Genomic DNA, 16,265 nt, shown 5'->3' on the forward strand with positions numbered 1-16,265 from the left:
GTGGGTTGCATTCGTATTATACCTCTATTGTTGATTGTTTCATATTAGTCAGGGCCTGCATGTCATTGGAAAAAAGAATTATACATATAAGAGGAGGGCCAGTCCCGAGTACATGCACCTAGCAAAGACAACAGAACTCATGATACCCCTTTTAGATGTCAAAAAGTAAAAGGTATATCATTAAGCTGGGTATATATTAAGTATTAAGGTTCTATACCTCGTAACGGTATAGATAAAAATGCAGAGATATAGCGTCGTGCAAAATCATAAAGCGGACTGGGGAATCTCTCCCAATCAAATATGCTCAGTGCAGCTAGCTGTGCTCAGAAATAAATAGACGCCTGGATGACAAGTTGAAAAGGTAGATACGATGGATGTCTCAAGCCCAGGCCAGCTGCGCAGTGAGATCGGGTCTCGGAGTGTTTTGAAGGTTGTGGTGGTTGGGGGATGTCGTCTATGACTTTCTATGCATTTAGGCCATGGGCCGTACCCGGAGCCGACTGCCCTGGGTTATCTAAAGAGACATATCTAGATATCTTCGTCAGCGAGCGCTTCTTTCATGGAAGGGGATATAGCAAAGCAAACCTCTGACACAGAACCCGGAGCAGCTGCATGACAAGCACAATCAGCCCGTTGATGAGAACTACACACTTTCGTCAGCACCTCTTCCATACTCTTCCTACCAGCAATCCAGTAAAAAGAAAAAAAAAGGTAAAGGGAAAACAAACCCTCCCACCCCAAAGCCAAAAGCACCCTCCCCCTCCCCCTCCTCTTCAACCACCCGGGCACAAGATCCATCTGACAAGTCCGCCCCTCAATAACCAAACACCCATGCTTCCGTCTCGGACACTCCAGATGCCGTCGTCGGCGCTCCATAATCCGTCGAATCCGCCAGTTGCAGAATGCCTCGTCGGTGCGGAACGAGCACTTCTCCATCGGACACTCGAGCTTGCGCTCGAAGCGCTCGACCAGCCAGTCGACTTTGAGGTGCACGCCTGTGTAGGTGAGGGTGTAGAAGTGGCGGCACGTGTGTTTTAGGGCTAGGGCGTCTGGGTAGGTGAGGTAGGGGGTTATTTGGAGGTGGAGTTCTGTGGGGAGGGCCATGAGGCGGAAGTGTGTGGGTGCTGGTTGAGGCGGGGTGCTTGGTGTTGTTGTGCTTGTGGTTGTTGTTGTTGGTGATGAAGCCATGTTTGTTAGGTACCTAATTTTGTGGTGATTGCGACACCAAAATTATGACAAAACAGGGAGATAGCGTTATGATGTTGCGGGGCCGTTGTGGCTGTTTATATAAAGGGACCAAGTAATGCAGATGAGCTGGTTGCGCGGAGCCGCAGGGCAGTGCATGCAGTGCTAAATGCTACCTATTCCAGTTCCCCGGAGGCTGATGGAGCTATGATATACGAACAGGAGAGCTGCAATTGTTGCCTAAGGACCAATAACAAGGCAGAAGTCCATCAATGGACCAGCGTGGCAGGTACCTTAAAATAGGGACTGTCTCAGCTCCTGCAGGCTGAAGTGCAAGCTGCCAGACAAAACAGCAGCAATACGAGATCACACGCCCGCCATTGGGCTTTGTGTGTCAACATGAAACGATTTGACTCAGCCAGTGAGGATGCGGCGAGGCGGGGTCATCGTTCCTGAACAGAGAATAAGCTGCAGCAAGTCCACATGATTCAAGCACAGGAAGCCATCGATTCGACCTCCAGCTGGAGCGAGTGTCGGAGTATGTTTCGGAGTTTGACTCAGGATAACGACGATAAGCCTCAATCTCACCGCCTTCCGTTCCCAGCTCATCTGCCAGCCTTCTGCCGTCAGAGCTATCACCATCCACCGGTCTCTACGACACCTTCTCTTCTCCTATACCTCGAACCTCCTCAAAACAATACACATCCGCCAATCTCCCAAAAATGTCCAATAACAAATCCGCCTACGGCACTCCTACCTCCGACACCTTCGGCGGCAAATCCTGGGACCGCGAGGAATACGCCAAAAAAGGCGCCGAGGAAGAAGCCAAACGCAAAGAAGAAGGCAAAGCGCGGTACGAGGCGAAACTGCTCGGCAAGAAATGGCACGCGCCCGTCGACTACTCCTCGCTCGAAGCCACGACCTCGCGCAAAGAACGGCTCGATGTCGCGTCTATGGTGGGAAAAACCACAATCGTCACCGCGGGCAATGCGGTTGGCAAACGAGGACGAGGGGCGGGATTTTACTGCCAGGATTGCGATCTTACGTTCAAGGATAATTTGCAGCTGGTGGAGCATTTGAATAGTAAGCAGCATTTGATTGCGACGGGGCAGAGTGGGGAGGTGGCGAGGGCGAGTGTGGAGGATGTGAGGCTGAGGTTGAGGATGCTGGCGCATCAGAAGAGAGTTAGGGAGGAGGAGGAGAGGATGGTGTGGCAGATGGATCTGGGGGAGAGGTTGAAGGAGAGGGAGGAGCAGATTTCGAAAGAGAGGGAGGAGAAGAGGCGGAAGAGGAATGAGAAGCGTCGGAGGGGCGGAGATGAGGTCAAGCAGGAGGACAGCTGGGAAGGACGACTGGGTATTATCGCCTAGCTGAGCGCTGCTTTTTTTTTTTTACAAAAGTTTCATGTACAAACTGTTTATACCCCGGCGTTGGGCTGCATCTAAGAAGGTACTGATTTGGGCGGAGTTCGGTCATAAAGCGCTCGATATGCCGTGATGTTATTCGGCAAAATTGCATTGAAGATAGTCAATATCACTCATTAAACCATAGATCCCAGAATTACCCAACTCCATAACCCAAGCCCCAACACCTAACCGCGCCTTGATATTGACAGTCCTGCTTCAATCAATCAGTGCACTCGATTCCCTCCAATGCACGCATCGCCCGCGCGCCTTCCAGCTCAAACTGGCCGACGAGTCTTTCGCATTCCTGCTTGAGTCTTTCTTCCCCGTTCTTTGCATTCCACATGATCCATTCTTCCACCGTCATCTTCTTTTCCGGGCTAGTCAATTCTCCTTTCGCGCTGCTCAACAAGCCCTGCGGGGCGTTTTCCTTGTCACTTGCACTGGCTAACACGATCTGCTCAACATTGATCGGAACCCATGGGTGGGATGTCTGAAGATTTCCTGCAGAGGCATTTCGCTTCGAGGGAGAAGGTGTAGTAGCTGCCAGCGGACATCGGACGGCAGCGGGTTTGGATGGGGTCGAGATCTGGGCTCGATGGGTTGAAGCCCTCAATGAAGGAGGATGGTTCTCGGCATCGGAGGATTGCGGTGAGAGAGAAGGGCTTCCTCTAGACACGGACGGTAAAGGTGACACAGCCGCATTGTCTTGTCCTTGGTTGTTAGGACGACGAGAGTCTTCTGGTGATGTGGATTGGGCGAGGGACTTGGCGTATTGTTTCTCATGGGGGATATCGCTATATCTTTCAGCTGTCTTCGGGGGCACCTTGGATGACCTCCGGCGGGATGACCTGTTATCGGCCTGTTCAGGCTCTGCTGGTTCTGGGGTTCTTGTCCGAGACTTCCTAGGCATTGGCTCTACCGTAGTATCGAGGGTTTCAGGCTGAGCGTCCGGTTTCATCTCTGTTCCCTCTGTTTCTGGTTCCGCTGCCTTCTCGGAACTTTCGGGTTTCTTTGGTTTCTTGGCCTTCTCTGATGATTTCTTTTTGGGCTTCTTGCTGGCTTTGTCAAACTTTATTTCCGAGTACTCCGGTGGAGGCTTCGAGATGATCTCTACCGAGACAAATGACTCGTGCTGGCGGTGATCATCCTCCTCTGCCTCCTCTGCTTGCGGTTGTTCTTCCAGGGGAACAGGTTCTTGGGTCTCTGGCTGGTCGGCCTTCTTTTTTGAGCTTCGGCGTTTGGTCTTCACTTCGATTGGCTTGGGTTCTTGCTGCTCAACTACCTCTTCCAGATCCATCGTATTTTGCTCAGGCTCCGACGCAGCAACTGTGTGTACCTCATCAACAGGAGCAGGCTCATCCACCCCTTTTGGAGGCTCCGGATCTTTCTTAGCGGTCTTCTTCTTGGTTTTGGATTTCTTGGGAGCAGACTTGGTCGTCGTCTTCTCGCTGTTCACTTCTTCGGGCTCAACATTTTGGGGTTCATCAGCCTCCAGACCGGCTTCAATGGCAGCTTCGAGCTCAGAGTCCCGAGGGATACGTGACTTTGAAGCAGCCTTCGAAGTAGACGAAGTTACCGACCCCTTGCGGCTCCGAGACGTCCTCTTCTTGCTGCCGCGACTTGTTTTTCGATCTTCATCCTCATGAACGTCGCTCTCGTACTCTGGAGCTTCCACGGCACCATCGGTGGAGGCGATGCTCTGGGCTCGCGCTCGACTCGTACGTGATTTCGTAGCCCTCTTCTTTGTTGGCGGCTCCGCAATATCCACGCTGTCGCCCTCGAAAATGCTCATGTTGTCTGTTTCCACATCCGCACTCGGCCGCTTTTTACCACGCGTAGCCCGCTTGGGCTTGGCCGGCTCTGATTGGGCGAGTTCCTGTCCATCCAATTCCATCTGACTTTCAGTCTCGTGTGACTCGTCTGTCTTGGATTTTGTGCTCTTCGACTTGGATTTGGTTGACTTCTTCGCGGTCTTGGTCTTTGTTGACTGCGACAGTACGCTCTGATCTATCAGGTCCTCGACGTCTGATGCAGCAATTTCGGAAGCGGTCGATTGGGTCGATAGGCGAGAGGCTTTCGAGGTACGGGCCTTTTTAGATCGAGATCCCTTCCCTTTGGCAGGCTTTGCGAATACGAAGAACGAGCAATCGGAGGAACGGCGATAATGTTCGTCACTAGAAAGTTAGAGATGACAAAAATGTCAAGCGAGTGAACTCACAATGGGTTGTCTTTGGGCTCCCATCCATCAAGGGACAAGTTGCAGTAGGCGCAGCTCGCCAGGTCCGCGCTTTCTTCGTTTGGACAAAAGAACCACCCACCCTCAGCCATCTATAGCGAAGTCGTTAGAGAGTTGCAAACTAGGGTAGCTGGTATATTGTTACCTTCTCTGGCTGACATAGCCAACCCTTTTTGCCCTCATGGGGCCATGATTCACCAAAGGTCGACAGCCTAGCCTGGGATATCCTCTCACTTGTTGGGTCTTCGATCTCGGCGGGGTTCGAGCTACGCTGCTGAATATCCATCATAACAGCCCACCCACAATCCGGCGCATGCTTCAAATGCTCCGTAATTGGGTTGTCTTCCTCCTCCCACCCATCCAGGGCTCTGCGACACAGGAAGCATGTTGTGTTGTCTGGGTTCGTCTCGTAGGGGTTATAGAAGAAACCGGCATGTGCCAACTACGCGATACACACATTAGTTTCAAAGGCTTCAATACTCTAAGATTGGTAGATGTACCTCAGCCGGGGAGGGCCTGCTATGCGGCCAAGAGATTGGTTTGGCGGATTTCGAGCTAGAGGACCGCCGGTCTGGGTGCAAGACAAGATCAAACGTAGCCAGACGGCCGGCAAGCGTCTCCATTTCATTAGCCATCGTATACAAGCATGGAGACAGGCGCAATTCGAGTTGTTGTGATTGAAGACTTGAGGGGACGAGATTGTTTACTGCCTTTGTTTGGGTCTGGGCGGTGGGACGCGCCTGCGGAGGAACCGGCTCACGTGATGTAATCTCAGCCTAAGGCAGCGCCGCGAATGAGAGCCGAGGGTACGTCAGCGGATTATTATTGTCGAATACTATCGATCGGATGGATAACCGATGAATAATAAGTCTCCTGTGAGCTCCATCTCCTCGACCCGTTCATTCAGTTCAACTGTTCTTCTCCTCTCTATCTTATTGTGAAATCATGGTTTGAGCCTGCAAGTGTCTGATGTCTACCACCTTTCCTCTCGCGACAATGCGCGACACTACAGTGAGACCGCACCTCAATGCTCCCCTTTTGTCCGCTCTGCTAACCGGAACTCTCATCGCAGTTCCTCTTCTCGAACGCTACCTCGGGCTCTTATATGCGTCTACGCTCGGGTTACCCGTCTGTCTCGCGGTGCATCCGGAGAGCAGGCTCATTCCGTTACTTCTCCAGCGAGCAGAATTCAATTCATCATCGAAATGCCGGCCTAGCGGCCGGAAACCGGAGCATACCCTATGGTAAAACGAGTACACAATATGCCCAATCGGACTCTGGGCTGCTGATCCCTTCGAATGCTTCATTTTCCACCTCTTCCAAAGACTCCGCTAAAGCGCCCGACAATAATGATTGGGATGACAACCCGAACCTAGCGATATCGGCATTCTCGGAGCTCCCCTCGAAAGACTTCGGAATCAACCAGCACATGATAATCAATCAAGAATTCAAAGAAGCCCTACGCCAGATTCTCTGGCAGTTTCGAGCTCCGATTCGGTACGCCTTCGCATATGGATCCGGAGTGTTTTCGCAGAATGGTAGCGCGCCGGGCTCGGACCAATGCCATCCTTCAGCCCCTGCAGCTATTCAGAAGATGCAGCAAGGCAGTGGGAAGATGATTGATTTCATCTTTGGTGTGTCCTATTCTCAGCACTGGCACGACTTGAATCTTGCGCAACACCGCAACCATTACTCCGGCCTAGGCTACTTGGGATCGTACGGTGTTTCCCAGGTTCAGGACAGATTTGGTGCGGGTGTATATTTCAATCCCTACGTCACGGTAAACGGCACATTGATCAAATACGGAGTCGTGAACATCGACACATTGTGCAATGATCTCAGTCGGTGGGACACATTATACCTTGCTGGCCGTCTCCAAAAGCCAGTCAAAATTTTACGAGACCATCCGAAAGTACGGCTAGCAAATCAGATGAATCTTCTGTCCGCCGTTCGAGTAGCACTGCTACTGCTTCCAGAAGAGTTCACGGAATTTCAGCTGTATAGCACTATAGCCGCGATCAGCTACATGGGCGATCTCCGCATGGCATTGCCTGTAGAGGATCCCCGAAAAGTCAACAATATTGTCTCCTCGCAGATGGCCAATTTCCGACGATTGTATGCCCCTCTTATTGATAACCTTCCGAATGTCGTCTTCAACGACAGGCGTTGCACAGAAAACGACTGGATCGACGATCCCGAGGCCAATGTGCGACTTTCGCAAGATATGGACCCTCAGAAGCGTGGGAATATGGTACGCCGGCTACCCGAGTCTTTCCGCGAGCGACTATACTTCCAGTACCAGACCCGCTTCGGAATTCCTCGTGCAGAGTTTATGAAGATGATGAAAGAGAGCAATGACAACGACCCGGAACTGATCCGACGGAGGCAAGGAGGACCGTTCGAGCAGCGAATTGCTGCGGATGAGGAACTTAAAAAGGTGATTTCTTTGGCCATCACCAAAACGATTCGGTGGCCGAGCTCCGTCGAAACCGTCAAGGGACTGTTCACGGCCGGCATAGCGCGAACGTGGCGGTACCTCAAGGCGAAGCAAGACAAGTTCAGAAACTCGGGTAAAAAGGCAAAAGCGAAGGAGTCAACTGGAGAGGCAAAAAAGGCCGACAAGCATGAATAGAGACAGTCGAGCATTGCATCCTGTCGTTATACTAGAGCATATCAAGGCGTTGAGTTGGAATGGGGCGGTGTTCTTTAACTTATATACATACTGCAAGGTACTCAACATAGAAGTATTCTTATCAGATCCCTCAGTGTCAATTGATAACAGTCAAGGTACTCAGTTTTCTTGTAGTTTGCTGTTTGGCGTAGAGTCACTGATCAACCACGACCTGACTCATACCTCCGTTCACGGCCTTATATAATGCGGCGGATTTTAACTCCCCGCTCCCCCCACCAGCATTTCTTCTCCCTCCTCCGATCAGAAAAAAGATCCCCCAACTTTCTGCCCACACCTCAATTCGCTTCAGAATGGCTACAAGACCTTCGGCCTTTGACCTCTCAACATGCGCGCGCAAGAATATTCTTAAACTGCAGCCCTACCGCTGCGCAAGAGAGTACGATCCCGCCATCCCTTCCCCTCCTCCGCACGACGCCGAGACTAATCAATCGAATTCTTAGTGACTACAAAGATGACGGCACAAACGTTCTCCTCGATGCGAACGAGAACGCTTACGGTCCGGGTCTTGCGCTGAACTCCGAAGGTGCTCTCGAGGAGTCAGCGGTCAACGGTGGCTCAACGGGTGCATCTAAGCCGGATATCGACCTCCTAGGCTTGAACCGATATCCCGACCCGTAAGTATGCTTTTGCAATACTTGATACTCAGGTTCTGACATCAATTGCTTCTCAGCCACCAGCACCCGCTCAAACAACTCTTCTGCAACCTCCGCAATACCCACACCCACACAGACCAATCCATCACCCCCGAGAACCTCTTCGTCGGCGTCGGATCAGACGAAGCCATTGATGCCCTCCTCCGAGCCTTCTGTGTCCCCGGCAAAGACAAGATTCTCACATGTCCTCCTACATACGGCATGTACGCCGTCAGCGCAGACGTCAACGACGTCGAGATCGTTAAAGTCCCACTAGACACAGAAAACGGCTTTGCGCTGCAGCCTGAAAAGATCAATGAAGCTCTCTCCGCCGACCCCTCAATCAAGATCGTCTACATCTGCTCCCCCGGAAACCCAACAGGAAACATTGTCGCCAAGTCGGATATTCAAAAAGTGCTGGAACACCCGACGTGGAACGGCGTTGTCGTTGTCGACGAGGCGTACATCGATTTCGCGCCCGAGGGCACTAGTCTAGCAGAATGGGTTGCGGAATGGCCTAACCTCGTTGTCATGCAGACCCTGAGCAAGGCTTTTGGTCTTGCCGGTATCAGACTAGGAGTTGCGTTCACAAGTCCTCCCATCGCCACCCTCCTCAACAGCCTTAAGGCCCCCTACAATATTTCATCACCCACAAGTGCCCTCGCAACTGCCGCTCTCGGCTCTCCTAAGAACCTAGAAGTTATGCGCGCTCACCGCACGAAGATCATCGCTCAGCGCGACAGACTCCTCACGGAGCTGCCTAAGATCCCCGGTATCGGTCGTTTCCGCGGTGGCACCGAGTCCAACTTCCTCCTCGTTGAGCTTCTCGATAAGGCTGCCGACCAGGGCGGCAAACCGAGCAATACTGTTGCGCTGGCAGCGTACGAGGCTATGGCTGAGAAGCGGGGTGTCGTCGTGAGGTTCCGCGGGAAGGAACTCGGCTGTGAGGGGTGCCTGAGGATCACAGTCGGCACAGAAGAGGAGGTTACTCGGTTCTTGGAGGAATTGAAGATCGTTCTGGGGAGTTTGCTTAATGGGGGAGAGATTGCTTCGAGCAAGTGAGGTCATGACATAGACTTTTAGTACTCTCTACGGGTACGGCGGATCATTTTATTTCGGTTGTCTAGGGGAAGATATACAAAACAAGCAATATAGACAGTGATTTCTGGATCTGGCTATGGGGTACCTACTACGTACATCCTTGTTAGAGATGTCTTACACTGGTCTCTACCACATGAAGCAACACTCCAACCCTTGGGAGCAGCTACCTTTGTTGCCTCAAGCCCAACAGTCTTTGCATAGACTGGGAAATCCTAACGATTTGAGCCATGACTCAGTTAGCACGCCGGGAGAACAACGCAAACCACCCACATACGAACCACAATGCTAACCCTAATACGTATCTTTATGCCACTATATTCAGTATTCCCACTGCTCTACACCAAGATGCAGCTTTCTAATTGTTTATCCTTGATATGTTTAGGCTCGGAGGAAGTGTTCCTTCATCTAGGGTCTTCTTGTTATATCCCATATTGCTTCTTTTTCCTAATTAAGCTAGTTGCTTTGGGCAGAAGATATTATAACTTGTTTCATTTTCTCTTCTACCTGTCGGAACCTTGTTGACAGCGCATATAACAGTGCATGATATAGTACGCATGGGCCCTGCCAATGAGTTCCAAGACACCGGGCCCTTTGGCTTTAGGCTAATAGCAAGAGGTTAAAGGCCCTGGAAATTACCATAGCTCACGAGGGGAAAGTATCATACAGTTTGTATCTCCATCACCATGATAATCATTACCAGCCTACGTTTAGCGGGGTTGATGCTGCCATTGCTGCTGCAAAGTGCCCAAACCAAGAACACCCAAGCCATTCTCGCCACTAATATCATTAAAGACAAGTACATCATCGAACAGAGCCTACCTAGCGCCTCTGGTTCTTCCAATAAAGGCTACAATGCTACTCTCAATGTAAGTTCCAGCTCCGCTGCCCAATACTCTGCACGGAAAAACCCTGATAGCTCTAACTAACCTTCCCTCAATTTAGTTCGACGACGTCCCAACCGACGCAGAATCCGGAACCGGGCCCCTTTCTCTCTATTCATACTTGGACTTCACCAGCTTCGTTGCAGTTGACACCCATGCTGCAGCACCTCTAGGCTCCATCTCCATCCACGACACGGATTGTGCTTCCTCCCAGCCAAACGCGCTGTTTAATGTCCATGCCCTCTTAGGCGACAACCAGCTCCACCTGCAGCCTCGACCACGACCACGCTGGATCTCAAACCCCACCAGGCTCCACGCCGCAGGTCTCTCAACCTACTTCAACCTCAAGGGCCTCTCGTTCAAACCGCTGGGTAGGGTGCCGCGCGGCTTAGTACTCGAGATCATTGCGTGGGAAGTAGCGGACTCGGTGGCGGTGAATGTGTACAATACATGGGTGCCGTATTTGCAGGGAGGATATCAGTCTATGGAGTGGTATGATCTTACGATTTTTGGGACCGGTTGGGGGGAGAGGGTTAATATGGTGGAGGTTGTGGTTTGGACTGAGGATGGGGCGGAGGCGCGGGAGTGGGGGTTTTGCTTGGATGATTTGGAGATTGAGTTCTTGGAGAGGGAGCTGGGGGACTGAAATTTTGGGTTGGATGTTGGGTTTGTTTGGCACTGGTGTGAGCGGTTTGTGTCTGTGTCTGTGTCTGGGTTAGGGCTAGTTGTACGGAGTCGATATGGATTGGAATACTGACGCCTCCACTCGTGGTTCGGCGTATTAATGAAGTCTAATGTAAAGGGCTCGAAAAGAGCCAATGGCTTGTAGTGATCGCGTTACCAGCTACATCTTCTATCGCTGCTGAGTTAGAGAAGTGTAAGTATATACTTTGGTCAAGATAATATATCTTTCTAGCCCTAGCTCCCTCTCCAGCATTGGGAAGCTGGGCCACCACCCTTTACTTTAAAGTATGAGACTTTAGCGTTAAGGCCCTAACTATACTTGAAGAGACTTCGAGCGTATATCGTATGAGATTATCTCAAGGGCCTTAAACGGATATTTGTCGGTTCTACCTCTTCGTTGGGTACTCCCATCAGCAACAGGCTATCTCGACACTCTCTACCCAACAGCTCTTAAGAGGATCGTACACACGTAGTCTCCTGTCAACGTCTCTATCGCCGAGGGCCCAACTCTCACTATTTTGCTGTAATCAACCCCGTACGATCAGCTTCAGCATCAGCAGAGCCTGAGTCAGCCTCCTCCACCATCGACCAGCTCTTTGATCAGTTAGAAGAGCAACACCAACAGATCTTTCAGCCCTCTGATCGTACAATTGAGACTGTAGAGATTAACGAGGCAACCCCCTGGCTTCGTCGTACGAGATGGACTCAGTATCTGGCTGGTCATCTCCCAGAGACCCTCCACGCTTTGATTGAGTCACCCGAGTCTAATCCTCTTGATCCTCTCTGGACCATCCACCAAGCGATGGACAGTATGGCTCGCACGTGCCAGTAGGTGATGTGTACCCTTGGAGTCGGCAGGAATAGCATCGTTGCAAAGTATCATTCTGGTACTATATACTCCACTTGGGGCAGTAGCTGAGGAACCCACGAAGCTTTATCCACGGTCTTGCATTAATGTGGAGCCAATATCTACAGGAAGACCAGAAAGCGTGATCTTTGAACCGCGTGAAAGACCGTGTAATTGAGAATATTTTCAGACACGAGATTTTGCAGAGACTCTGGAATGCCGTGTTCTTTCCTCCGATACGGAACTCCATAGAGCCTGCAGTCGGTCAGAAAGTCGGTTATTTACGAGCTCCAAAACCGTGCTTTTTCACGACTCAAAAGGTTGCTTGGAAATGATTCGACCGGGATTGGCGACGGGCCTCTTCAGCTGGTTGACTCTGACCAAAAAGCTTGAATTTCATTTTGAGGTCTTTGTGGGTGGTGAAATTGTTGGTATCACCAGCTAGGTACCTTGTATGCAGTAAAGTGAACAGTGGTCATGCCCCTGAGGAAACGTTGATTGATTCATATATCTCCCATCTTCTCCAGATCAGTTCACAATACCCTTGGGTTCCACACGCCGGAGCCATAGCATAGCGCAAGGTTACATACACAGAAATGTGGCCTAGCAGACGCTAGCATCACTTGATAGAAGGGCCAACGTTTTGTTAACTCAACGCCACTCGAGTCACGTTCGACGGCCGATGCCATAGCATGTCTGGAGAATGCGCTTGAAAAAAGATCATGCACCACCCAAGGCATAGAGAATATACAGCCCAGGCATCGTCGGCACTGCGCTCTTGACTTCTTTATGGCCGTCGCCCTTCTTAATCCGAAGGTTTTTATGTATCAGCAGGAAGTTTCCGTCGACCTTTTAACCATAGCTTACCTTCAATCTTTTTTTGTGTCATGGCAGCTATAATAAAGGAGGTTGAAGCTTTACTGAAGCTGATGATCTTAATTAAAGTATTCGGCCATGAAAGTCGGCTTGAACAGGACTTTTCCTTTAGTTTTTCTTTTTGATTCTGTGTGGCCTGTACAGCCGATCCAACCACGAGTCTACAAGATCGTTAACATTGGCTATCCTATCACAGTTTCTGGCGGTCCGAAGGGCGTGGAAAGCATAGACGTCAGCTTAGTATGCAACAAGAGAGCATCCTGAGATCGAAAAGAGACAAATTGATCGCGGGTAGCGGCTCCGAAGATCCCTATCGACCTTATCCTCGTTCCACCGCCAGCGTCGAAGATTGTAGATTCCGTTGGGGGGTGTGGATGGGTAGGGGTTTGACAGAAATGGCCCTGCGTCAGCTTTCCCGGGCCACCTTCATTATGGATAGGAGAGAGGACTCGAATCGTAATACCAATCTATCTTGTTCGATGGCTTTTCGAGAGTTGTTGGCATTGATGGTGCCCTTCTCTCTAATAAATCGAAAGTTAAGCATGCTCCGGAGCGAATAGCCTATTATGACTGGGCGAAATGTCAGATTGATTGGAGCCTCTAGACCCTAGTAGTCAGGTCGATAAAGCTCAGTTGTAATCAGGGTATATGCATCTTCCTCCCATAGTTAAGGAAAAGCCCCAACCTACTGTCTGTCCGACTGCAGGAGCCCCGTGAAATAGCCATAACCAGTGAGGTAGCTCAAGAGCGAAAGAATCCTGCAGTTTTATGATAATCACATGTACACTGATTTCGAAATTCACCTTTTCTCCATCAATCTTTCTAGGATTGGCGGCCTTTCAGTCAGAACTTACAAGCGGCAGCAATCTTGCCCTCCCGCCAGTGCCACAGGCCGGCCCACGTAGCACCAGACCCGACGAAAACCTGCCCAGCTAGAACCGCTAGGGCTGCATTAAGGGCTTCGCGCGTCTTGATGTATCCTAGGCGACGCAGATCCCATATTGAGTAGAGGTTGCTGCCGAGGAATGCTGCGACGGCGAGGACCATGTCATATCGTAAGACGGCTGCAATCGTTTCTCCCGCATCTGAGAGATTCAAGTCGTTCTTGAAGGGACTGGGCAGCGCGAAGAACATCGCTGCAAGGTTGATGCCGGGGTGGTGCCATGCGTACACGACCGAGGCAATGTGTGCAGTCGCTTGCGCTGCAAAGGCGTAGGTATAAACCGTCTTAAGTGTTGCAACAAAGTCCCGTTTAGCGGGCCCAGCAGCATCCAGTATTGGTTCTTGATCTGTCTGGGATGTTGCGTGGCGTTGGGCCCTCGCCCTCCACCTCCTGAGGGCTGAAGAGAAAAGTGCTAGTAGCGCATTGAACAAAAGTGGCGCGAGCTGCCAAATCCCATTCCACCCGTGCCAGGCCCTCGTGTTGGGATTTGGCGTCAGTGCCATGACTGTTGGAATGACGAATCCTATCGTAATTGCGGGTATCAGACACTCGACAACATGGAGGGACAGAGCCTGACCAAGGGGTGTGTCGTGCGAGAATAAAGCGAGCAGAGCCGCGTAAATGGGCCCGATCCGGCCGATTCCTTGAACTTGCATGGCTATAGAGTAGACGAAAGGTAAGGCGAGGGGTGTTACGCGGTGGCCGACGCGGTGGCCTTCAATGGCGTATACCAGCAAGGGAGAGATAAGCTGGGGTATGAAGTTCCATAGGTGGACGTTTGCCGACACGCCTACGCCCTCTATAGGAACAGGCAAAATGCCCACTAGTAGTTTGAAAAATTGATTCAAGGTGTTGTCGCCAAACCATCTTAATTGAACCTGTGAAGTATTCCAGAGTTTCAGAGCCGGGATGGGCAGTGCGAGCGGCTTCAGACCAATAAAGATAATAAAGCCCATTGCTCCTAGAAATGCAAATTGCACCTGATGATGAATCTTTGCATCGATAGGCTTCTCTGGGAGCTCGTCGTGGAACGGGAGGAGACGGGGTCGATGGGGAATCGGGAGCCTCTCCAGCTTTGAAGAGCCCACAATGACTGAGCTTAGCACGTCTAGTATAGTCTCCCCCCCGAAGACCGGTTGCAAGATTTTGAAGATCGTCGCAGAGACTGCTAGATTCTCGTAAGCAAAGAGAGCCTGAGTATCGTGGCCTTCCTTGATAATCAGGTCGGCGCGTGCACGCCTCGCCGATTGTGTCTCTGTGAAAAGAGTTTCGACTTCTTTGTCGGTAAGGCCACCTAAGCTGCCTTGCCGCCTATCTTTGGTCCTTAGTATGGCATTTATGAGCTCTGCACAGGACTCTATAGCGCCGTTTCCACCTTGACCGCCGATGGGATGGGGCTAAATCGATTAGCTACTGACCAAAAATTTGAAGGATTATGCACAATATTAGGAGTATAAGAAAGTTTCCTTTAATTACCTTGTGTGCCGAGTCACCGAGGGTTATGATCCTTTTGAAAAACCACTTCTTGAAGCTTACTTCGTGAAGGGGCGTCAAAGCTGATGAGAGACGTTTGGCGTATACCTGCCCGAAGGTAATGCGAGGGGTGATAGCAACGTCCCAGTTGCGCTTGACAAACTCCACCTCATCTTCCTTGGTATACTTTGGAATATCCTTTCCGTATTTCGTCTCGGAGAGCTGCTCAAACATAAACCAGTAAACCTTGTCGTTGGGTCCGGAGATGACAAGCTGCGACCTTCCTTTGCCCGTAATGTGGTACAGTTCGCCTCGAACCCATCCAGGAACATGCTGGGCGATGCCAAAGCTGCATCTGTAGCGGCACGGAATAGATTCGGACTCGCGCGGGTCGAAATGGCCTGGCTCCAGGTTGTTGGCTAGCGCAGTCATGGCCGCCCGAACGGAGCTATGTATACCATCAGCACCGACGACAATGGTGCCAGAAAGTATCGAGTCATCGGCGCAGATTACGTTGACACCTCCATCAACAAGGTCAACTCGAGTCACGCGCTTGTTGAGAAGGACGTTCCCTTTGTATTGGAGATTATCGTACAGGATTTCCAACAATTTCTGGCGGTCGAAGAAGAACAGCCCATATCCATGTCTATGATATATAATCAGCGAGCCTGGATCTGTTGGCCGGCCGTATGACCATGCTTACCTCTCCTCGAGCTTGGTATAAAAGTCATATATTGAGGAGATAATATTGCCATTTTCATCGCGGGTGTGTTGACTGTTGTAGGGTATATCGCCGTCGAAAATCTCCTCGATCGCCTGGTAACAGCCGATTTGGTCCAGTATTCGCAGGCCATTTGGAAACATGCCAATGCTTGCGCCTACGACTGGGGCAATGGATGCATGCGATTCAAGCAGGACGTAGTCGAGCTCGAACCTTTCCAGCATATTGGCTAGAGTGAGGCCGGCGATGCCACCGCCAGCAATAACAACTTTAAAGGTGTCTTTAGGTGCCATATTTTTGCGGGTGCCAGTGAATGTAGCTGGGAAGTTGAGTTTTGCATTTTTGCGTTGCATCTACAAAGAATTTATACTTGTATCACGAGTTGATCGCTGTAAGGCCGGTTGGGTAATTCGGCCTGTCGGGTAGCCTATCCATTCCGCTTGACACAGTAGCCTACTTGTAAAGTGACAATATTTAGCCAACAGGACATAACAGCTTAATTCCTGGACTGTGCTGGATGAATGCGAGCATCCGGAGAAAATTATCGGTGGGTATATACTCACCAATACTGAAGCTGGAAGATAACCG

General features: G+C 50.8%; 6 protein-coding genes across 6 annotated transcripts; 3 read left to right on the forward strand and 3 right to left on the reverse strand.

Annotated features, from left to right (window-relative positions):
• Positions 1-464: 464 nt before the first annotated feature.
• Positions 465-1,188, reverse strand: BJY04DRAFT_223216 (uncharacterized protein; the record flags this gene model as incomplete). Its single annotated transcript, XM_073717629.1, has 3 exons — positions 465-528; positions 586-643; positions 729-1,188. 3 exons carry the CDS (start codon positions 1,186-1,188, stop codon positions 465-467), a joined length of 582 nt encoding a protein of 193 aa, XP_073566094.1.
• Positions 1,189-1,684: 496 nt separating this feature from the next.
• On the forward strand, positions 1,685-2,680 carry BJY04DRAFT_200201 (U4/U6-U5 snRNP complex subunit SNU23). The gene has a single exon (XM_073712892.1). It carries the CDS (start codon positions 1,908-1,910, stop codon positions 2,553-2,555), a length of 648 nt encoding a protein of 215 aa, XP_073566095.1. The 5' UTR covers positions 1,685-1,907; the 3' UTR covers positions 2,556-2,680.
• A 28-nt stretch (positions 2,681-2,708) lies between these two features.
• Positions 2,709-5,517, reverse strand: BJY04DRAFT_231747 (uncharacterized protein). The gene is made up of 4 exons (XM_073719611.1): positions 5,328-5,517; positions 4,973-5,269; positions 4,810-4,919; positions 2,709-4,765 (listed from the first exon to the last, which is right to left on the reverse strand). The coding sequence occupies exons 1-4, from the start codon at positions 5,460-5,462 to the stop codon at positions 2,812-2,814; spliced, it is 2,496 nt and encodes an 831-aa protein (XP_073566096.1). The 5' UTR covers positions 5,463-5,517; the 3' UTR covers positions 2,709-2,811.
• Positions 5,518-5,932: 415 nt separating this feature from the next.
• Positions 5,933-9,213, forward strand: BJY04DRAFT_210704 (mitochondrial matrix Mmp37-domain-containing protein; the record flags this gene model as incomplete). The annotated part of the gene is made up of 5 exons (XM_073714287.1): positions 5,933-6,071; positions 6,165-7,397; positions 7,809-7,895; positions 7,971-8,133; positions 8,190-9,213. 5 exons carry the CDS (start codon positions 5,933-5,935, stop codon positions 9,211-9,213), a joined length of 2,646 nt encoding a protein of 881 aa, XP_073566097.1.
• A 722-nt stretch (positions 9,214-9,935) lies between these two features.
• Positions 9,936-10,779, forward strand: BJY04DRAFT_223221 (uncharacterized protein; the record flags this gene model as incomplete). Its single annotated transcript, XM_073717630.1, has 2 exons — positions 9,936-10,118; positions 10,195-10,779. 2 exons carry the CDS (start codon positions 9,936-9,938, stop codon positions 10,777-10,779), a joined length of 768 nt encoding a protein of 255 aa, XP_073566098.1.
• Positions 10,780-13,383: 2,604 nt separating this feature from the next.
• On the reverse strand, positions 13,384-15,933 carry BJY04DRAFT_231749 (FAD-dependent oxidoreductase; the record flags this gene model as incomplete). The annotated part of the gene is made up of 4 exons (XM_073719612.1): positions 15,660-15,933; positions 15,203-15,602; positions 14,960-15,133; positions 13,384-14,880 (listed from the first exon to the last, which is right to left on the reverse strand). Exons 1-4 carry the CDS (start codon positions 15,899-15,901, stop codon positions 13,384-13,386), a joined length of 2,313 nt encoding a protein of 770 aa, XP_073566099.1. The 5' UTR covers positions 15,902-15,933.
• Between the last annotated feature and the right edge of the window lie 332 nt (positions 15,934-16,265).

Source organism: Aspergillus karnatakaensis (genome assembly GCF_047715665.1).
Source record: "Aspergillus karnatakaensis strain CBS 102800 unplaced genomic scaffold BJY04scaffold_69, whole genome shotgun sequence".
NCBI lineage: Eukaryota > Fungi > Ascomycota > Eurotiomycetes > Eurotiales > Aspergillaceae > Aspergillus > Aspergillus karnatakaensis.